The following is a 23875-nucleotide window of genomic DNA, read 5'->3' on the forward strand; positions in this document are numbered from 1 at the left end:
GTCTCTGTGCTTATTTGCTTTACTGTTTGAAACAAAGCACATTTATCTTGCCGTATTTCTTAACTAACTGTTGGGTCATATTAAAACCATTTACTTCACCACTTATTCCTGAGTACTCCAAACTTGTTATGTGTGTGTCGTTGTTTGAATTTCCAGCATCTGCAGATTCCCTCGTATTTGCTCTATGAAAATAAAAACATGACTTTTGCCTTAATGTGTTGCAATGAGCCGCTGGAGTGGACACAAGTGCAGGACACAGGCAAGGAGAGTGGGTTAGTATTCTTATGCAGACGTGAACATTGACTTGGACTTGGAGCCTGAACTTGGACACCGAGCGACAAAACCAAACAATGACAGACAATTTGTATTGCGGCTCGGAGCAGCAGCAAACGGCCTGCAATACTCGGCCAGACACAAGACAACAAAAACAAACAACGACAGACAATTCATATTGCGGCTTGGAGTAGTGACAAGCGGCCTGCAATACTCAGCCGAACATGAGACGACAAAAACCAACGACAGTCCATTCGTATCTCGACTCCAGGTAGCACATGAAGCGGCAAACTGCCTGCAAAACTCAGCTGGACGACAGCCTCTCGACTCGACCCAGGAACTACGATCAGCAGGCTCTCGACTCGACTCACTCTCGGCGGCCCGGAACAACCATAGCCACACTGCTGAGGTGACGAACCAGCAGCGAGTAGATGTAAGCCAGAGTTTTTATGCTGCCGGTTCAAATGAGGATCAGGTGCCTTAATCAAGGAGCCCAGTGGAACACGGGGAAAAGGAAATGAACTGAAATGAGGAGTCAACAGACTGGACCGTGACATAATGTTGCATTTAATACATAATTGTAAAAAACTTTTGTAGCCCCCTTAAGTATTCAAACAAGAAATAGACATATCTATAGGCTGCAACTGATGCAATCTCATTGGCTCTCCACTCGAAGTTGGACCATCTTGACAACAGCAATACCTACCTCAGGCTTCTGTTTATTGATTACAGCTCAGCATTCAACACCATCATCCTTTCAGTGCAAATCAATAACTTTAAAACCTCTTTCTGCAATTAAAACTGACCTCCCCATTAGGAGACCATAGTCAATGTGGATAGGAACACTGATCAGCACAAGCACACCTCAAGGATGCATACTTAGCCTGCTTCTCTCTCTATGACTGCCTGGCCAGACACAGCACAAAAGTTAGCTATAAATGTGCCAAAGACACAGTTGTTATTGACAGAATATCAGGTGGTGATGAGGTATACAGGAGTTAGATAGATCAGCTGGTTAAGTAGTGTTGCAACAACAATCTGGCACTTAACAAGACCAAGGAATTGATTATGGAATACTGGAAGGGAAAGTTGAGAGAAGCATTAGCAGTGGAAATGATGAGGAATTTCAAGTTCCAATGCACACAATCAGAAAAAAAAACTGCAGAAGATTGTAAACTTAGCCAGCTCCATCATGGGTACTAGCGTCCCAGCATAAACATTATTTTCAAAAGGAGATATCCATCAATAAGGATCCCCATCTCCCAGGACATGCCCTCTTCTCATTACTAGTATCAGGGAGAACGTACAAGAGTCTGAAAATACATACTCTACATTTCAGGAGTAGCTTCTTTATCTCTGAAATTAGATTTCTGACTGGTCCATGAATAATATTTCACTATATCTTATAATTTACAGTATATTTTATGTATTGCACTGTACTCCTACCACAAAACAACACATTTCACAACATGTGCCAGTGATAATAAACCTGGTTCAGATTCTGAGTATTCCAACTGAGCTTCTTAAGATAACCCCAAATATTGTCGGTAAAGAACTCAGTGATTTGTTAGGTGGTCAGACTCCTCTTGGAGGAAATGGTCATTGTCTTATTGTGTAACCATCAGCAAACTTCCCCACCTCTGGTGTTCAGATAAAAGGACATTGATAAAGCAACTGAAAGTAACTGTGTCTACGATATGGCCCTGAGAAACTTCTGCAACAATGCCCTGGTGATTGACTTTAAACAGCAACCAGCTTTCTTTGTACAAGATGTGATTGCAATCATTTAAGTGTTCTCCCCTTAATCCTTTTAACAGCATTTTTACCAAGGCTCCTTGATGAAACACTAGATCAAATACAGCTTTAATGTCAAAGGCTGCCACTCTCGCCTCAAATGAGAATTTAGTTCTTTACATTATGTTCACAAAATTGCCCTAATTTATTACTTCATCTCCTTGCTTATCAAATGTAAATCTATTTTTGCCATAAGAACATTCAAACTACTGCTCTTTGAAGAGTAGGATCCAATGGTCACAACTCATATGTTTTAAATGCATGATCTGTTATTTTTAAACAGTGATCCCTGGTTCTAGATTATCCTTCAAATATTCTCTCTACATTGGCCTTTTTAAAACCTTGTGGAATCCTGTTCCTGAATCATAACATAATTACTATTTCCTAATTATGTGAACATAAGCTATATCATCTTTTCTGGACACTTGGAAATCTATCTCAGTGTTTTCTTGGGAAAACTACAGACCAGAACCAAAATTCTAGGTTTTCCCAAATAAAAATCACTAAATATAGCTCTTTTTAAAGAAAATGCTAAAGCAAATGACAGCATAAACAATCATTCCTAAGTTTCAACATAAAACACATGTATAATATCATTTCATTTCTTTTGCATAATAGTTCTGCGTATTTGCTTCAAATCACAGTATGAAACATTTCTGACAGTTGTTATTCATGTTCCAAGTACACAAAACTAACTGCTCCTTCAAGAAGCATATTATATATATTGGGCTAAGAAACAAAAATAATTAAATTATACTCATTGTATCACCATACAAATTAAGTACCAACTTCTGTGCTAAAATTAATGCTAATGACTTGAAGTTGATATTAAAGGAACTCCTTTTTTAAATCAAAGCAAAAAATATGCACTGTTAAGCTTCCCACAGTAATATTATGAAAATAGGTTGCTATTATACACAAAAACGAAAGCAGAGGTAAACCAGATATTGGCTTTGCAATCAACAAAAGTCACATGACTGCAGAATCAGCACCATGATTGCTCACAAGTATAATTCTCAATTTGTACTGTCTTCTGATACAAAATCTTAATATATTTCTTACCTACAGTGCTTCTGGTATCAGCCTTGCAATTGTACAAAGGCTTAAATCATATCAACTCAATTTAAGTGCTATCTGCATAGTTTCTGCTGAACATTTATAGAATAGGAACATTTCTTTCTGTGGCATCATGATCCTTTTCTTTTACAATCCTTCTCCTCTCATAGCAATGCAGAAGATGTTTATCTTCTCTTCTTCCCCTGTCCTAACATGTTCTAATATTGTTTCCAAAAACAAAAAGAGATATACTTGTACTTTCCATTTACTATTTTGCATCGAACAATAGATGCCATCTATTTTATATTAACACACTAGTTAATTGCTCTGTGAAATACCTTCATGTTCCTGGGCATCAACACTTTGGCAATCTATCCTGTGTCCAACACATGGAGGCAATCTCAAAGAAAGTATGCCAGCAATTCTACTTTGTTAACAGTTTTGGTTTATCACCAGATATTCTTAAAGTTTTCTATAGATGTCCTCCAAGAGGACCACAAAGTTGTCATGATTTAGAGGCTTGCATACCTCAATGACCCAAAGAGCTATGCTGGCTGGAGTCAGTGCCTTAAACTTTGGCGCTTGGTAGGGTCACCCATACCAAATAGGTCAAAGGGTAGAGGCCAAACTAGTCCACTGGTCCTCCAGGTTCAGGGGTTCAGCTCAGGGATAACAACACTGACTGATCAAACAAAACTGTTACAGAAACAGCAATGAAGAATCTTTCTACATTTGTGTGTGACAGTATGGACAAACAGAAATAGGGGACCTTCATTGTTGCCCTAAATGCCAGTGGTGTAACTGGCAATAAGCAAGTAAGTTACTACAGATGTATGATAGAGAACATTCTGACTGGTTACATCACAGTCTGGTATGAAGGCTCCAATGCACTGGATTGCAAGAGGCTGAAAAGGGTTATAGACTAAGCTCAGCTCGCTATCCCACTATTAAGGACATCTTCAAAAAGTGCTGCCTCAAAAGTGCATCATCTTTTATTATGGACTCCCATTATCTGGGACATGCCCTCTTCTCAATCAATCCTATCATCAGGGAAAAGGAATAGAAACTTGAAGACCCATGCTCAACAACATCAAATTTCTGAATGGTCCATGAACCCATGAACACTGCCTCAATATTCCTTTTCCTTGCACTATTTATTTTTATTTTTGTGATTTATAGTAGTTTAACAATAATTTTTACATCACGTCAGTAATAATAAACCCAATTCATTCCCTCTGCAAAAGTGTCCCTCAAACATGAGTTGCCTATAATCTCCAGTATATTGCTATTGTGATATCTACATGATGGTTAAGGGACTTGACCTACTTTTCTTTTGTCTCAAGATAGCAGTGCTTCAGATTCAATGGTGAATTCAACAACTTCAGAAAAATGTATTTGACCATCCCAATTTAAACTACCACCCTTTTGTACATTCCCTTGTCATCCTTTCTAACCACTTACCAAAATCTCTCTATCATTTCTTCTCCCCTGCTTTTCATTGCTTCTGTACCTTCCGAAAACATTTTATACCTCTCTTTTTCAGTTCTCATGAAAGGGCAGAATGGTGCAGCTGCTGGATTAAAGCCAGGGGGACTTGGGTTTAGTTCTTGGTTGCTATCTAGGTGGTTGCACGTTCTGTGTTAGATGCTTCAGTTTGCTCCCAACATCCTGGTTGGTTAATTGCTACCGTAGGTAAATGGGGAAAAAAAACAATGAGTTGATGCGGTTCAAAATAACCTGATACGAGAAACTGCAGATCTGGGAAGCTGGAGCAGAAAGTAAATTGCAATCCTACAGAGAAAATCAAAAAGGAGAAGGGAAACAATGGGATTACTCTGTTGGGGCAACATAAGTTGGATGGGATGAGTGGCCTCCTACACTGAAACAAACAAGCTACTTTAAAAAATATTAGCTTGAGAATTTAACTTTGTTTCTCTCTACAGATGCTGCTAGCCCTGCTGTGCACTTCCAGCATTTTCTTTAGTATGCATTTCCACCATGCAGAGATTTTGACTTTGAATTATATTACAGAACCATTATAGCCTTTTATCTGCCAAAAAATTCAGCAAAATCATTTCACTGTGCATTGAACTTCTACAGTTACATTTATCATAGAATATGTGCACTGTATTCATAGAAGGTTTTCAAATAATTCACATTTGATATGGATGAAATAATCATATTTAGAAAACAATAAGCAATGATTTGGAGAATATCCGACACTTCAGTACAAATTCAGTTTTTCAAGTCCTACCTTTGCAGTAGGGGAAGAGTGGTGCCAATGAAAATGTTTCTACATTTCACTAGTATTTCCTAAATATACTGAACTAAAAAAAATAATTTAAGACACTGTAACATTTAAAATACTGTATTGTAATACAGTTAAAATTCAAGTCAATTAGAAATTATCTTCCAGTCTAACTACACCTAGCTTCACTAACAATACAAATTAACACAACAATGTACAGAATTCTAACTATTTTTAATGATTCACTAACCTACTCTCCTTAGAGGTCTTTAAAAAGCTATTTATCTTTCAGTAAAGCAAATATGCATTTCCTAAAGCTTCTCATCTATTTTCATGAACCATGTATCATTTAAGTTTCTTGCATATTATACAACAGTTAAAGACTTTGAATAAACTAAAATCCTTTTGCAATATGTATTTTATGACATGAAAAGGATAAATTATATTATAAATACACATCAGATATTACCTTAAGTACTTTCAGGAACCCCTCAAAGTAAGGTTCAAAATTCAAAGTAAAATTTATTATCAGAGTACATATGTCACTACGTACAACCCTTCATCTTAAGGCAAATATAAAAGGTTTATTGAAGAATCTTTTTCAGAGTATCGATAAAAGTCACCACAATAGAAACTATCAGCAAGAACCAAAATTTTGCTTTAATTTATTTGTAAATACATTTAACAACTTCTATATGTCATTAGAAAGTTATTGAGGAAAGTTACACATTGTATGAGGTAGTGTTGTGTTGAAGGATCAAATATTCCCCAACACCCTCAAATAATTATATTATTTGATGAAAAAGGAGACATTATACCACATAAATGAAAAAATTGTAAGTTTCTTTATTTGCCTACTAGCACTGAATATTTTGGCACCGTGCTGCTCTTTGCCCTTTGCAAGTTACATATTAAATTGAAATAATTGCCTCTCAATTTGTAACTGTTGGAAAATGATTACATTTGTAAATATATACTAAGGAGTCAGAGGGTATAAATTGCTTTCATGATTAAATGTTTTTAGGACAAAGTAGAAGCATTTACAACACACTTTTAATGTCTTCTGACTTTAAAATGTTTATAGTTCTCTCAGAAATGCAGAACCCATTAAAGCATTCCTCTGTGTTTGTATGTTTCCCTAAGTATAAAGGAGAGCCTGCTGTGCCTCTAAAAGCTATGGCAACTATAGGGTAAGCAACTAGGTTGTTTATTCTCCTTCCTCCCTCACCTTATGTTTTATTTAAATTGTACAAATATAATTCAAAGAAATTTAGCTAACATCTGACTACCACACTATAGTTAAAGTGAATTAACACAAAAAGCACCTCAGTAAGAACATACAATTAGTTCTTCTTGAGATATATTTCCCCAAAATATTTACTTTTTCATATAAAGAACACCAAATTTCATGTAACTTGCAAAAGAATGAACTAGAGCTATCCACTACAGTGCTCATGATTCGCAAACTTTTGGGACATTATGAATACTATGACAAATATGAAAACAACATCAAGTTTTTAATTTAATGCCGGTACTGTTTTTGTGCACTTTATGCAGTCCAGCGTAGGTCTGTAGTCTAGTATAGCTTTCTGTTTTTTTTTATTACATAGTTCAGTCTAGTTTTTTGTACTGTGTCATGTAAACCATGGTCCTGAAAAACGTTGTCTCATTTTTACTATGCACTGTACCAGCAGTTATGGTCAAAATGACAATAAAAGTTGACTTGACTTAATGATATAAGTTCAGTGGTAAGCTAACTCAATTTTGTCTACCTGATTTATGAAGCTACTAAGTTAATTTTAGATGTGTAATTCTCATCCATTACCCCAAAGTGCTGTTTTTTAACATAAATTGGCAACTATCTGTAGAATATCATTACAGCTCACTAATCATAAACACTTTACCCAAGATTATTTTGTCACAGTAAATATGACCATTTTAGATACAGAGAGGCAGCAATGATACAATCTAATACCGTGTACATTGAAGGAAGAGTAAAAATAACTGAGTATTTTTTAAAGAAGATTTCAGTTTACACAAAGTTGACTTAGAAAAATCAGTATTAAAATTATGTTTATAATAGAAGCAGAGTTAAACAATTATGCAAAAATAACAACTAGGTTATTTATAATCAATATTCCAAAAACACCAAAATATTAATACCTCCAATTATGTAATGTCAACCCTGGGCACTGGTCTCCACATACATTACATGGCTGCCCCTTTTCTGCATCATCCACTGTAGAGAGCTGTAAAACATGATGTATTAATATAGTTTGTGAGAAGTTATACAATATAGAAAGTTAGAAAGACAAAAGCCAAAATAGCAAATAGAAATCTTCATCAGCAAAGGAACCCCTTTAAAGGCATTAAACACCCCTTGAAACTAAATAGCATTGAATTCAAGTAATAATGTTCATTTTCTACTTCGCAAAAGCAACATTTAAAAAAAATAAAAACAGAACATGTTAGACAAATGTGCATCACATGAGCAAAAACAAATTTACCAGTTTAGGGAGAAAACATTTTTTTTGTTCATGGAACATGGATGCTGCTGGCATTGCTGTCACTTACTGTCCATCTAACTGCCCCTATGTTGAGGAGGCATCTAAGAGTCAATTACATTGTGGATCTGAAGTCACACACAGGTCTGAGTGGATATTGTTCACTGTGCTACTGAATGGGTACTGTGATGCCCATTCTGAACAGCAAAATATTACAAATGTTGTAAATGTGAAATATATAAAAAACACTGGAGATACTCAACAAATTAGGAACCATCAGATAGACTGAGCAACACAGTGGATTTGTAGGTAACCATTATTATGAAAGATCAATGATTGTGAATGTTCTAGAATTATACTTGTGGAATAAAAGAAACAGACAAGACAATAAAAAATGCAACTACTTAGGTTAATCCAATTTCTCAGCTCTCTGTTCTTAAAAATTTGCAAATGGTTATCCAATTATGGTTTAAGTGCAATGTGAGTTTGTGCCTCTGCCACTCTCTTAGGCAGTGAATTTTCTCAAGAACTTCTCACTGATCTTTTCTTCCATTGGAACAGTACAGCACAGGAACAGACCCTTCAGCCAAACTAATTGAACTAGTAATACCTAACTAACTAATTCCTTCCACATACACAATGTCTATATCCCTCCATTTTTAAAATTTATTTAGATGCCTATCTAACAGTCACTTAATTTTTTTTTTGTATTTACCTCCACTACTACATCTGGCAGCACACTACAGGCATCCACCACACTATAAAAACTTGCCCCACTCATCTCCTTTAAACTTACACCCTCTCACTTTAAATACAGCCCGTCTAGTATTAAAAATGATTTTGGGAAAATAATACCAACTGTCTATCTACGCCTTTCATACTCTTATGAACTTCTGTCAGGTCTTCCCTTAGCCTCTGCTGCTCGAGAGAAAATGACACAAATGCTGTGACACTGTGGTTAAGAAGGCATTCAGTGTATTGGCTTTCATTAATCATGGAATTGAATTTAGGAGCCAAGAGGTAATGTTTCAGCAAATAGGACCCTGGTCAGACCCTACTTGGAGTACTCAGTTCTGGTCGCCTCACTACAGGAAGAATGTGCAAGCCATAGAAAGGGTGCAGAGGAGATTTACAAGGATGTTGCCTGGATGGGGGTGCATGCCTTATGAAAACAGGTTGAGTGAACTCAGCCTTTTCTCCTTGGAGCAACAGGGGATGAGAGGTGACTTGATAGAGGTGTCTAAAATGATGAGAAGCATTGATCATGTGGATAGTCAGAGGCTTTTTTCCCAGGGCTGAAATGGTTGCCACAAGAGGACATGGGTTTAGGGTGCTGGGGAGTAGGTACAGAGGAGATGTCAGGGGTAAGTTTTTTTACTCAGGGAGTGGTGAATGCATGGAATGGGCTGCCCACAATGGTGGTGGAGGCGGATACAAAAGGGTCTTTTAAGAGACTTTTAGATAGGTACATGGAGCTTAGAAAAACAGAGGGCTATGGGTAAGTCTAGTAATTTCTAAGGTAGGGACATGTTCGGCAGAACTTTGTGGGCCGAAGGGCATGTATTATGCTGTAAGTTTTCTATGCTTCTATGTTAATATAAGTTTATCCAACCTCTCCTCATAGCACATGACCTCTAATTCAGGAAGCATCCGGGAAAACCTTCCCGTAACGAAGCAATCAGAAATTAATGCAATGCGGCAGGTGTGACCTAACCAGAGTTTTATAAAACCACCTAATTATACTCTGGTATTTAGCTCTATCAGGAACAATAGGCCCTTCAGGTTCACCATGTAAGGTTCCCTTGATTTTATGGACTTCAATTAGATTTCCTCTCCGTCTCATTATTTGTTTTACCAGGATAGCCACTACCTCATCTGTTTAGAAAATTTCCAGTCTCTGTCACTTGCCAAAAAACTTCATTTGCAGTTTTTCTGGTGCAACCACATTCCTCCTATACTTTGTTGACCAGTACTGTGTGTGTTGTTACCAAAATAGTGCTTTCTTCAGCTCCCGCATGGCCTCCCCACTCATGCAATCGATGCCTCAGCTCAATAACGCAAGTATCCATGTTTCTTAACTACCTTACCTACCAGCCATGCTACCTTTAGGTATCATTAGTCACACAGAAACAGGCAATCATGCCCACATTAACCAACAGACATTCAGCTGTATCAACTCCATCTTCCAACACGACCTATGTAGACATTTACTCCATGATCCATCCATCTGTTTCACTACATATAGTATTATACCATTTGTTGCCTTACTTCCCCTGATCACACGATCTCCTATATAGACTCTTAGAGTCACAGAGCAATACAGGATAGATACAGGCTGTTTGGTCCTAAAAGTCTATGCTGACTATAGTGACCATCCAGTCCCAATTTTCTGCATTCCTATAAACCCTGCTTCTCCATGTACTTGTCCAAATCTTTTTAAAATGACACTATAGTAACTGCTTCAACTCCTGAGGAAAAGACTACTGCCATCCACCTTATTTATGCCTCTCAGTATTTCAAACTTTTCAATAAGGTTACACCTCCCCACAAATTTCCTACGTCCAAGGACTAAAGACCAAGCTTAGCCAACTTCTCTATATAACTTAAGCCTTGTAGCCCTGACAAAATCCTTATTAATCTTCTCTGCACTCTTTCCATTTTAAGCACATCTTTCCTATAACAGAGTAACCAAAACTGTAGACAGTAGGCCAAGTGTGACCTCACCAATGACTTATACAACTAAAACCTGACTCCTAAAATCAATGCTCTGATAGATGAAGACCTGCATGAATAATGCCTTTTTCACCCCATTGTCTACCTGTGATGCTGCTTTCTGAACACTCATGTCTCTCTGTCCCATTACACTTCATTGTGCCCTACCATTAATGATATAAATCCAACACTGGTTTGACTTCCTACAATGCATCACCTCAGAATATCTGTATTGAAATCCATTTGTCATCTTTTGAATGAATTCCATGTACCACGTCTCTATTCAATTAACCTGCTCTTTAATATTTTCTGGCAACCTACAGATTCATTCTCTCTCTACAGGATACTGCATAATCTCAAGTACTTGGGGGTTTTGTGGCATGGGTTTCATTTTTTCTGGCATCCTGAAGTTGTAAATAAAGCTTATTTTAAAGTATATTAAATACTTTTTAAAGGTTAGTATTAAAATGTTCTCTCTAAAGACCACAAATGGACAGAATTTCTTACCATGCACTTTGAGTCAATGAAGCAATCAGCTTGATACTCTAAAGGAAAACATCCTCTTGAAATTATTTAGCTGCACTTTCATAAACAGGACAGTGGAAATAAAGTCAAATTAATGTAATTAATAAAATTTAATTTTACTTAAGTAGATAATCTGCTGGAATTTTAGGAAAAAAATTAAGATTTCTATCACTTAATATAAATTTTCAATGTGCTCATATTTTGGCTTCAGAATAAAATCAAAATAGTCATTTAGCAGGAGATCAGTTTCAAGAACAAACAAGTGAATAAATAATGTAGTTCAGCTTTCCACTCATGATATTTACATTACTGTGAAAGTGATTTGACGATTAAACCTACCTACCAGTTGTAATATTTTTCAGAATATAATCGATTACAAAAGTTTTTACTAATAAACCAAGTGTATTTGAGGTCAATTGCTGTAAACGAGTTAAACATGATCAATTCACGTGAATTACAGGTCTATTTCACTGATGAGATTCTAACATTTCAGTCTTTACTTTTAGTTCCTCTCTATAATTCGGACTATATAGAACTGTCGCTTCACCTTTGATACAGACAGACAGATAATTGACATTAAAAAGCTTAAAAAGAAAAAAAATGGATTCCAGCCTGTAGGCAACATCCAAAAATGAATGAAAGCTAAATATTCAAAATCTTTTACAAACTATAAACTCACCGTGACGTCCAGTGTACAACCAAAAGTAGCCTGATATTGGGAAAGTACTGCTTTATCATCTTACATTCAAAACAATGTTTAAAAAAATGTTCCCTTTTGCGAAGTATAGTGCCTGCAACTGTACGGTTTAACAAAATTGCATTGCATATAATCCCACTTTCAAAATACGCAATAAGGTTTCCTTCTGCTTCCCGGTCTTAATGAAAAGGATCATTCCTATCCTCAGCTGAAGAGTCTTCGACAGCCGTATCCGATTGACATACTGTACTACTTCCTACGCAACTGCCAGTTCTTTAAAAGAACTTGGACTCGCATTTCATGCCTATTAACCCGATACACAAAAGAAAGCCTACGATTCAAGGGAGAGCATAAGAAAGGTGAATACCATGGCGTTAAAACTTGCTAGCGCAAGCAGAATAAAAAGGTAGAGCAGCGCAGGTCTGAGCAGTCGCTCTCTACACAACCAATTCGGGTGCTAGGTTATGAAACACAAACTGACAGCCTTAATGCTTCCCGAAAATGACAGTCTAACGCAACAACAATGACACTACACCAAAATCGGGGAAAAAATCTTAACCTTTGCGGTATATTCCTGCCTCTGTAGTGCGCACGGTAGAGGGGGGATGGGCAGCTCAAATTGCCCTCCAAAATGTAACTCGTAAGGTGAAACTATGCTCCTAAATACATGCCTCGAACTTGGCACACATTACTCACCCATTTGCCCGAGTTTCGCTTTTTCGAGCTACGGCTGAACATATCAAAGTAGATCAGTGCCGGTTGGTCGGAGAGCCTTTTTAGGACAGAGTCTAGAAAAAGAGAAATTAGCCGACTCCGTAACTACAGCTCCTGAGAGCGGCGCTCGAGTTCTCACCGGCTCGCAACAATATTGTGAATGGAAATTTCCCCTCTTCCGGTCACTTACTCCGCCCCTGCAACAAATAGCGGCTCACAACCTACCAGAATGGGTATATAAACTAATATTTTGTATTCTTGTTGCTCTAGAAATAATTAGATTTTGTAAAATATTTTAATCACAGTAAATAAAAATGAAGTAGGCAGTTACGTTTTCATTTTAATACCAAAAGACGATCGAAATTATTTTAGTGAACTGAATACTGAAGAAATAAATCAGGAGATATTAAAAATGTACAATTGGAAATAATTTTTACCCTTACTGCATTTTAATACAGGATGGGGAAATTCATGGGAATCATCGGTGGCACAGTACTGAAGTGGTGGAAAATAACTGGAGCGAAAGTCAGTTTTTTGGGGGAAATAAGACAACAATTTGAGAGGCAGCAAAGACAAGTATGGTTAGAGGTGAAAACTGCCCGCCAAATGACACTCTCCAATAATTTTCTACCAGGAACAAACGCACAAAGATTTACTCAAGAAAGAATACGAGAAGGAAACGCAGAAATTATGGGTGAATTATGAGCAACGTTATCAAAAAACGAATAATACCTGAGAGGAAAAGAATTAGTATTTTTCTTTCCCCTGACAAGGAAGCAGTTTTTTTTTACGAAGAAACTTAATTTAAAGAGCTACATTATTGAGAAACTAAAAAATGAAGCAAAGCTTTTGGAGGCTAAGTTAGGGATACAAGAAACTGCAGTTCAATTTCAAGTCAGGTAAAGTATGTTTTTTAAAAAAACTGGAGTTTAAATCTGAAGAAATAAGTGAGAGGACCACATTTATGTACACAGAACATTTCCCTTCAGATTGAAAGTGCATTTGTTGTGTAAACGTTGCTGATGGAGATTTGCATATGAAAAAGTTAATTACACACTTCCAATGCTCTCCCCATTCTTTACTGTATAATTGCAAGAATGCATCAAATTTCAAAAATCAAGTTGATGATTTGTTGAAAATCAAATTACATAAATACGCCCTCTTTATCGCTTTATTTGGTATGTGACTTTTTATGTTTATGTTAAAATATTTATATTAGGGTAATAGAACACAAAAAAAGTTATCACGTGTGTTGGTCGTCATCTGTATCGGACCGCGGGACTAGACCAAATTAACCGGACGAACAGACCAAAATAAGTGCCATTTTTGACAATTGCTTAATTTAAGTAATTTGTAATCATTAGAGTATTTTCTTCATGACATCATCCAGGCTAATTGTCACAAATAACTTGACGTCATTAACAGGAAAAAATACATTCAGTTTCTATTTAACTCTAACGAATAATATTATGGTATCACGCAAAGGGCACTTACTATTGAACTGCCAAGAATGTAAAGACCTCCCTTCTAATACCCAGTTATATATATATATTTTGCGAATGCCAAGTTGACAGCTGTGAACCATTGCAATGAATGATACTGACTCCTTTTTACTTTCGATTCATTGTATCAGTTGCTAGGTGACGGAAAAGATTTATAGTCACCTATTGTATTTTTTATTGGCGACTCTTCGCCCCAGTGCTGGCGAATACATAGAAATATGTCTTAACTCGCATTATATAATTCTGCATAAATACGTTTAAGGTACTGAAAGTTCAGGTCAGACTACAGAAGTAAATGTTGGTGATACCATACTAAAATCTTTGCGAAGCTACCATTCATCAGGCCTAAACTCATCCATTTTCCTTCGAGTTAGGTATGATTTGGTTTCACGGTGCACCAGATGGCTGGTTCTAAATTACTTTGTACAGAACGGTAGCTTCAAATTTCTAAAACGTATTATTCACACCGCCCTTTAAAACCATTCCTTTAATAGCGTGCTGTCTTGTTTTACAATTATTTCTAATTAGTTTATCAATATTGCGTGCAGTTTTATAATGTCGTCCCTTGAGTAAATTATATTGGTTGCAGCCAAACCACCTTCGCTGCAAAATTATAATTAAACCCCAGCTCTCAACTCTGCATAGATTTGACAACACTAAGAATGCTTAGACTGGACCCTTATAAATGTAAAGAAAGTCATGGACTATTTTGTATTTCGTGCATATTCTAGGAATAAAGTTTTTTTGACTGTCAGGAAATGATGTACAAATCTCCAAAGGAAGAAGAGAAAATGTACCTTACAAAGCTTCAGATACTTGCATCAAGCTGTGTAGAACTGAAGTATACTGACAGCAAGTGTCAGGTGTTCACTTTCACAAGAACCAGCCTAATCTCACTGCCTACAATGTTTAATTCACTTGCCACATTACCTGTCTGACCAAGAAAAGTTTCTGTGGAAAAGCACAGTTCAGCAAGCAGGGGTGAGCACCGAACATCCTGCAAGCCTTGTCAGAGAAGAAACCTATGGAATAGTTTCTCAAGCTGTCAAAATGATTTCGCAGGATGCCTCATCTCCAGAACTCACAAACAAGCACTGACACCTCACTTGACTTTAAAGTTACTGTAGTCTTCCCTGTCAGATCTTTCTCACTCCCACTGCCCACTGTTCTCGAGGTGGTTTCACTGCAGATTAGATCATTTTCCACCTCTTTGTGAGTTGTTCATTTACCAAGGTCTGGAAAAGGATGAAATGATCTTTGTCAAAGTCCACCTTGAGCAGGTTGTTAACAGAATACTGTGATCAATGGTCTTTCCCTAAGAATACATATTGAAGCATCAACTGCTGTGAAATATTCTCAAATCAGTAAAAGACACACCAGTTAGTTTGTAACTTTTCTTCCAGTGTAAGGAGAAAAGTTACAAGCAAATGTTATGAACTGCAGTATGCCAAGAAGTACTTGCTGTGGTATGCACAAATTTGATAAAGTCACCATAAGAACTCCTTAGGAAGGCCTTGCCACAACTGGAAAGTGAGGGGCTCCACCCAGTTTCACAACTTTTTTAATCCTTCATGTGTACACGTTTTAATGAGGAAATTTGAGTGGCATTGATGCATTGTGAGATAACTCTTAGAATTGATGATACGATGAATGTAGAGAAAGACATTACCGATGCTTTTAATGTACTTTATGAATAAAGTATAGAAACATAGAAAATAGGTGTAGGAGTAGGGCATTTGGCCCTGCACCGCCATTCAGTATGATCATGGCTGATCATCCAACTCAGAACCCTGTACCTGCTTTCTCTCCATACCCCCTGATCCCTTTAGCCACAAGGGCCATATCTAACTTCCTCTTAAATATAGCCAATGGACTGGCCTCAACTGTTTCCTAAATAAAACAAAACCATTACACTCTGCAGTGTAAATTAATAGGTGCAAAACAGAAAGCTTCCACATCAAATCTGGAGTCGGGCATGGCTGCCCTATTTCCTCTGCCTTGTTTGTGGGTTGCCTTTATCCTTATCCTTTAAGAAGGACATGGGGGTGAGGAGTAACAATAGCAGGCAGTGGGGGCGAAGACTCCATGTACATAGATGTTACTGTCTTCTGCTTAAGGTCACAGTTTGTCAACAGATTGATCAACATCTACAAATAGTTTACACTGACTGTAGTATTCAGTGCCAAATGCAACAAGAATAAGGCCAAACAACTGGCCCATTGATTCTCAGTTCCCTTCACCATCAGATCCAACTGTCTGAAGGTAATCTGGCTGGAGAAACTAAATTATGTGATAAGAATTGGTTAGAACAGATACCCAAGGTGAACATGAAATTAGCAATGTGGATGTAATACTATCAATGATGGAAAAGAACCTGGTCATCTGGTGGAAGCAGCTTTCAATGTCACTGTACTGGTATAGTTATGACCTATATTCCACTTCTATGCTACAGTATTCATCCATTTCATCTGGAGATCCACGATACATCATGTCTATCAAGGAGTGATATCTGTCTCCACCGAAAGAGGTACAAAAAGATAGCCATTTTATTGTGTGGCTAAATCAAGCTTAGCAAGGCACTGGAGTACACAAATACCATGTGTCAACATGATCTGAAGTTGTCATATTCCAGGCAGCTGAAACAAGCCATACCATCCATCTTTCCAGGAAAAGCTGCAGGTAAATACCTTTGACCACATCCGTTAGACAGTGGGTATCTTCAAGACCCTGCAGGGGAAGGTTGTCTTTGATTCCATGAGAAGGTTCCCTAAACAGACTCACATAGTTATTTGGCAGAACATCTTATATCTGGAACTCACAATCAGAAACACTTCACTTGGATAGTGGTGAGGAAGACCCTTCCTATCACATCCTTCTTGCAGAGTTTTGGCCTCCATCCTACCATGAATGGGTTGTGCTGCAGAAGCAATCAACCTCCTCCTGGAGTATGCAATAGCCAAGAATGTCTCAAAAAGGATGCAGTGGTCTTTGTTGATGTTTGCCTTGAGAACTTGCAAAGCAAAGGATTCTGAATTCTATGTGCAATGTGAGAAACATCACTTGCTGCTGGAAGGTCATCCACCGAACGAAAGATGCAGTGTAAGGAGATATCTGCAAGCCTGTTGGCAGCTGGCGTAGAAATATATATTAACGATTGCTACAGCTACCATAAAGGCTGCACACTATGCATCTCTACAGCCTCAGTTTCTGCTACCACTGGACACAGAGGACTGTGCCAAACTTCCTCAAACACCTCAGAGACCAACAGGAATCAGGAGTGATTCATGTGTTGTTAGGGACAATAGACAATAGGTGCAGGAGTGGGCCAATTGGTCCCTCAAGCCAGCACTGCCATTCAATGTGATCATGGCTGATCATCCACAATCAGTACCCCGTTCCTACCTTTTCCCCATATCCCTTGACTCTGCTATCTTTAAGAGCTCTATCTAACTCTTTCTTGAAAGCATCCAGAGTACTGGTCTCCACTGCCTTCTGAGGCAGAGCATTCTACAAATCCACAACTCTCTGGGTGTAAAAGTTTTTCCTGAACTCCGTTCTAAATGGCTTACTCATTATTGTTAAACTGTGGCCTCTGGTTCTGGACTCCTCCAACATCGGAAACATGTTTCCAGCCTCTAGCGTGTCCAATCCGTTAATAATCTTATATGTTTCAATCAGATCCCCTCTCATCCTTCTAAATTCCAGTGCATACAAGCACAGTCATTCCAATCTTTCAACATATGAAAGTACCGCCATCCCAGCAATTAACCTTGTGAATCTATGCTGCACTCCCTCAATAGCAAGAATGTCCTTCCTCAACTTCGGAGACCAAAACTGAACACAATACTCCAGGTGTGGTCTCACCAGGGCCCTGTACAACTGCAGAAGGACCTCTTTGCTCTTATACTCAACTCCCCTTGTTATAAAGGCCAACATGCCATTAGCTTTCTTCACCACCTGCTGTACCTGCATGCTTACTTTCAGTGACTGATGTACAAGAACACCTAGATCTCATTGTACTTCCCCTTTTCCTAACTTGACACCATTCAGATAGTAATCTGCCTTCTTGTTCTTGCCACCAAAGTGGATAACCTCACATTTATCCACATTAAACTGCATCTGCCCACTCACCCAACCTGTTCAAGTCACCCTGCATTCTCCTTACACCTTCCTCATATTTCGCACTGTCACCCAGCTTTGTGTCATCTGCAAATTTGCTAATGTTACTTCTAATCCCTTCATCCAAATCATTAATGTATATTATAAATATCAGCGGTCCCAGCATCGGGCCTTGCGGTGCCCCACTAGTCACTGCCTGCCATTCTGAAAAGGACCAGTTAATCCCTACTCTTTGTTTCCTGTCTGCCAACCATTTTTCTATCCATGTTAGTACCCTACCCCCAATACCATGTGGTCTAAATTTGCTCACTAATCCCCTATGTGGGACCTTACCAAAGGCTTTCTGGAAGTCCAGTACACTACATCCACTGGCTCTCCCTTGTCCATTTTCATAGTTACATCCTCAAAAATTCCAGAAGATTAGTCAAGCATGATTTCCCCTTCCATGCTGACTCCATGTAAATCCATGCTGACTCGGACCAATCCTGTTACTGCTATCCAAATGTGCCACTAGAGCATATAATAATAGATGGTATTAGAAAAATTATACCCCAATTGTATTTACCAAATAAATTATGAACAGTTTTGACATTAGTCATGTAGTTTTCCACTTACATTCTTCCACTCTCTCATTTCGTGTTGATAAGGACCATATGCAGTATTCAAGATGTGGTTTTATAACAGCATTGCAATTTGATGTGATTTTCTCTATAATGTAAAGTTCAGCATTTGTTTACTTACCTGATTACTGCTTTACAATAATTTACCCCAATCTCATTTAAGATAAATTTTAGCTATATTAACTGCTACCATTTAATGTTCAAAACTACTTTTGTCCCACAAGTTTCATCTGCAGTTACTTTGTCCACAGATGTTTCAAGTATTTAAAGGAAAGCTTGCTAAGCATGACATGAGGGAATACAAGATTCTTCTAATGGTTAAATGGATAAGGACAAGAGGTTTAGGGGCATCAACAGCCAGTAATACTCCAGCAGAATGATCTGCTCATCTTCTATATATATAATTCTACCAATGTGATATTTTGCCTCAGATTCAACTCCCAAGCTTGCAGTGTATTTTGAGTTAATTAAGTCTTTCACACTGAGCTTCCAAATCAAATGAAAATGCAAACAGAAACTGTATAGCTAGAAAACAAGAACTCCAGGCTCTTCCACATCACCTTGCTAATTTTTACACTTCTACAAGAAAACAAAAATCAATAGGAATAGGAAAAAATGGTTAATGTGCTACAATAAACTTTGTAGGCAATTTTGAAATTTGGAAACACTAAGAGAGTGAATAATGCAGCATTGAATGTATATCTCAAACTCTGAGGTAGTTAATATAGTTGATACATAAAAGATCAAACTAAGTAGTGGAAACACAAGACAGTGTGTATGCTGCAACAATCTGTTGGAGAAACTCAGATTAAGTACCCTTCCCATCCCTGGCACAACCTGCCCATCATTTTACACCTCTCCTCAGTTTATCTATCTCCTTGTGCTCCTGTCACACAATTCCCCTTATCCTCTTGTCCCCTTATGTTGGCCATCTCCTTTCTCAGTGAAGCAGAGTTTTAAACAGAAATATCAACAATTCCTTCCCCACCCACCCCTCCCCCCAAAAGATGCTGGTCAACCCACAGATTTCATCCAGCAGATTGTTACTAACTACAAAATGGTATGGATGCTGCATCAAATGCAGCCTGGTCATGTGATGCTGCCATTTTAACACTCCAGACAATATCTCACTGAACCTCTTGAGGCATACAGGAATGTTCAACAGTAATAAGGACCTCCCCACCAATACTATATTGAGAAAGACTGGCTAACTAGTTCTTGATACTTTGTTATACCAATAAAATTATAATATCTGTATTATAATACCAGTAATTCACTGCCATTGTGATAAGTCTGAACTTGCAAAGCAGAAGGCTGTTTTGGTATGGCAGCTGGCTGGGTTACAAGTGTATAAACAAAGCTGGGAAAAATCACATTGGAAAGGATGAGCACCAAGCAGTACAAAAAAAAACCAGTGCAAGATGCCTTTAGCTTCTTCACAACGAAGGCAGACTACTTAATGAGTCACCTGCTTACCTGCTCAATATCCTCAGTTATTTTATAAAAAATTTACAACTTAACCACTTGTGAGTGAGCACATGTCCAAGAAAGCATATAAATTATGCAATAAAATGATGTTTTGGGTTCATTGAGCACAAGTTCAACAGCCACCATTCCACTAAAGTTCACCAGTCTCTTCTCCCTGAAGGTTGACACATGAAAGCTCATTTGCCCCTTTGCAAATTTTCATTTGATAATCTAAAAAAAGGTAGGGAAATGTGCCTGAGTACATCATGGAATCTATATGGGTGAAATAGTTACAATAAAATGTTGGAAAAACTCAACAGATCAGGCAGCAACTGTAGAGGGAAATGGATGGCTGACATCTCATATATTGATGAAGGGTCTCAACCTGAAACATTGACTCTCTACTCCCTCCACAGATGCTGCCTGGCCTGCTGTGATCCTCCAGCATTCAGTCTATTGCTGTCCCTTGAATCTCCTGCCAATCTTTAATGTGCTAAAACATTTTAAAATTAGATGCAATTCTTTATCAATAGATGTCATTGGCTAGGTCAGTGATTTCAGTAATGACTGAGGTTAATGGGGCACTTGATGGAGAAAGTTATTGAACTTCCTCTGGTACTTATCAGGGTCCCCAAGGCATGAGTCTTGGTATTGAATCTTTGGACATTGGTCTTTTCAACTTTTCCATTCTTCCAGGAGCTGCAGGCCAGCTTTGGTTGATTAAGGCTGACATGGAATTAGTCTCTGCTAATATTTTCAACTAATGAGAAGTATAAATGGATATAAAACAATTATAATGAACATATGACACTAAGTTGCAGTGCTGGCAGCACAGTAAATAATGGGTTAGGTAATCACACATTATGATCCCTGAGTTCAGTTGCAGAAACAATGAAAATTTGCCCCAGGAAGATTGTTTTCAGTTGCTGCCCAAATTTTACTTTTAGTGCACCAGTAGTCTTTTATTTGCTTGATTTTTACATTATATTGTTTTTGAAATATTTTATATTTACTTTGATTGAAGTACTTTTATTATATTATTTACAACATCATATTGCTTCAACTTAACATTATAGTCATTAGTAAGCTTCCCTTTATTATAGAAAGTTTTTTTGCCATCCTTTATAATTCAGTCCTATGAAACTGCAATATGAAATTGCAACTGCTTGATAATGTGCCCAGCTAAATCATGAGGATAAAGTTCAAAACAATTTTCACAATGTACTGGAGTTAAATTTCATGAATAATGTCCTTTAAATATCATTAAGGCATATATCTGATGACAAGGTAATAAGGAAACACCCAAAGTTGTAGTACTTAATAAAAGGAGAGAAACTGACCGATATTAGTTAAAGCTTATAAAAAAATATAGCTATTTTAAATCGTTACTGTCTGTCTCAAACTAAATAAATTTAATACATATTATATTCCTTTAATCAAAGCTGATTACATTAACATATGTATTAAGGTGATATTTCTAACAGCTAAGGCCAAAGTGAACATAAAAAATTGAAATTATATGAGCTATGAACAAACTGTTCTGATTTCTTTACTGAACTGAACACAACTCCTTATTATTCTTTGAACCATCTACAAAATGATGAATACAACACAAAAGCTGCTCCAGAAATTCTCATGATTTGAAATTTTCTTCTATGAATCTTTCTTAAAAAAGTATAATCTACATCAAATTCGTATAATTCTCTAATGTTATAACATAGCATTGATACCTATATATGATAGTTAATTCTCTGCATTAGAACTCAAACAACACAAATTTTATACCTGCAATAATATTAATTTGGATGTTTTGTTACTGAACTTACATAGATTTCAAATAGCACTTTCTTTATGAGAAAAATTGCTAGGAATTAATAACTGGAGAAGCAAAAGTAATTTCTCTATTGTAATAGAAGTAATTCCAATGGTCCCAGCACAAAAAGTAACCAACATGATGGAGAAAAAAAATGACAGTAAGAAAAAAGTCTATTATATAAGTCAAGAGGATAGAGAAACTGCTGGTCTGTGTACAGTGAAACACGATGAAAATTCAAATAAATGATTGCTTCTGAGAAATTCTCTAAAAAAAATGGCAAGATAATGAAACAACTTAAGGCAGATAATTTGATTATTTGACATATTTTTATCTGAAATCTTAAAAAATCGTAACATAGGGCACCTGATAACAGAGTATTTACTGAATTACCTTAGTAGCAACAACCGAAAGATCTTTTTCATTTATTTGTAAATTTGAGGTTTAAATTTGCAAACTAAATTTACAGTATTGATTTTCTATGCAGAAGATGGAATGGATTGGATGGAAACCTAAGATTTACTAAAAAAAAACTTATTAGGAAAAATTTGTGAAATTATAGACAGTAGAATAGAAAGCTCAAGAATACATTTTCCAGAACTTTCAAATATTATAAGGCATAAATGGTTCAAATACGTTCAAATTTGAGGTTTTGCTTTTTTTAAACAAAACCAAAGGCTGAAGGACTCAGGTTTAAAATGAAAAGATTGAACTGTGACAAAATCATACCACTTTAAAAATCTGCAGTAGTCAACACCTGTAGCAGATTCCCTGCTAACTGAATTCCCTGACTTCAATATTTGTTTGTGCATAGGACTGAAAGGACCCTCTGGAATACTTTGATCAAAACTGCCACAGAATTACATAGAATCTACAGTACTTAAACAGAATATGCAGCTCAATTAATATGTATCAATGCTTATATTCAAGAAAACCAACTGTTCTGTAATTATTTTCTCTTTTTTCCTCCCTATTTTTCTTATACTTACACCACCCCTTCCCTTAAATGTTATTTGTTTCAAATATCCTATGACAGAGTATCCCACAAGTAAACCACTATCTGTGCTCAACAAAAATAGATAATTTTATTAGTCTTTTTAAATTTATACCCTACTCTGGATTTAACTATTAAATAGAAATATTTTTTGCATCCTTTTAAACCATTTATTTTTAAAGCAAAAAAATCTCCAGCTTCTTCAGTTAGCTTAATCATTTCAATTCCTGTGTTCTTTAATCCTTTCTGTACTTTTGATCCCATGATTAAATATCATTTTTTTGTAGCAGATGTCCAATATTCTCTGGCATTTAGATGAGAGATGATCTTCAAAAGGATGACAAGAAAAAAACAAGGAGATGCTTCCCACAGCTGCAAAATCTAGAGCTGTTTCTTAGTCTAAGAATTAAAATCTAGAGCTAAGAATGAAATTCCTTCACTCAGTTGGTTCATCTCCATATCAGAGGACATTAGAAGCTCAAGCTCAAGATTAGCAACTTCCTGGTCACTAAGAATATTGGATAGGATCAGAAAGTGACACAGAATTCAAAAGCCAATCATGATTCACTGCACAAGTACAAATTGCTGGACGAATATAATCCAGCATATCTTGCACTACTGAATTGTGATGAATTTCTATTGTGACACAGTGCTTAAAATGGAGGATGGGGAATTAGACTAAAGTTTTCATGAATACGAAAAGCATCTGTCAAGTCCTCTTTTAAAACGTTTTTCCTACTGGTTGGAAACCTAGAAATAGGAGATCATCTAAAATGAGACCCTAGTCTTCCAGGTGTCAAGTTTGGAAACACTCCTATAGGAATGAAAAATAGCAGT

General features: G+C 36.9%; 1 protein-coding gene across 2 annotated transcripts in view; it reads right to left on the reverse strand.

The window, feature by feature from the left end:
* prickle2b (prickle homolog 2b) overlaps nucleotides 1-23875 on the reverse strand; it is a 207349-nt gene that overhangs the window by 179164 nt on the left and 4310 nt on the right. The window contains exons 1-2 of one of the 2 annotated variants that reach the window (XM_059944264.1): nucleotides 12506-12680; nucleotides 7535-7620 (exon numbers count right to left, since the gene is read on the reverse strand). In XM_059944264.1, the coding sequence (XP_059800247.1) occupies nucleotides 7535-7620; nucleotides 12506-12547 (128 nt within the window). In that variant the 5' untranslated portion in view covers nucleotides 12548-12680. Of the gene's footprint in view, nucleotides 1-7534; nucleotides 7621-12505; nucleotides 12681-23875 lie in introns of those variants that run through there. The other variant, XM_059944269.1, reaches the window with a different exon arrangement.

Source organism: Hypanus sabinus, chromosome 19 (assembly GCF_030144855.1).
Source record: "Hypanus sabinus isolate sHypSab1 chromosome 19, sHypSab1.hap1, whole genome shotgun sequence".
NCBI lineage: Eukaryota > Metazoa > Chordata > Chondrichthyes > Myliobatiformes > Dasyatidae > Hypanus > Hypanus sabinus.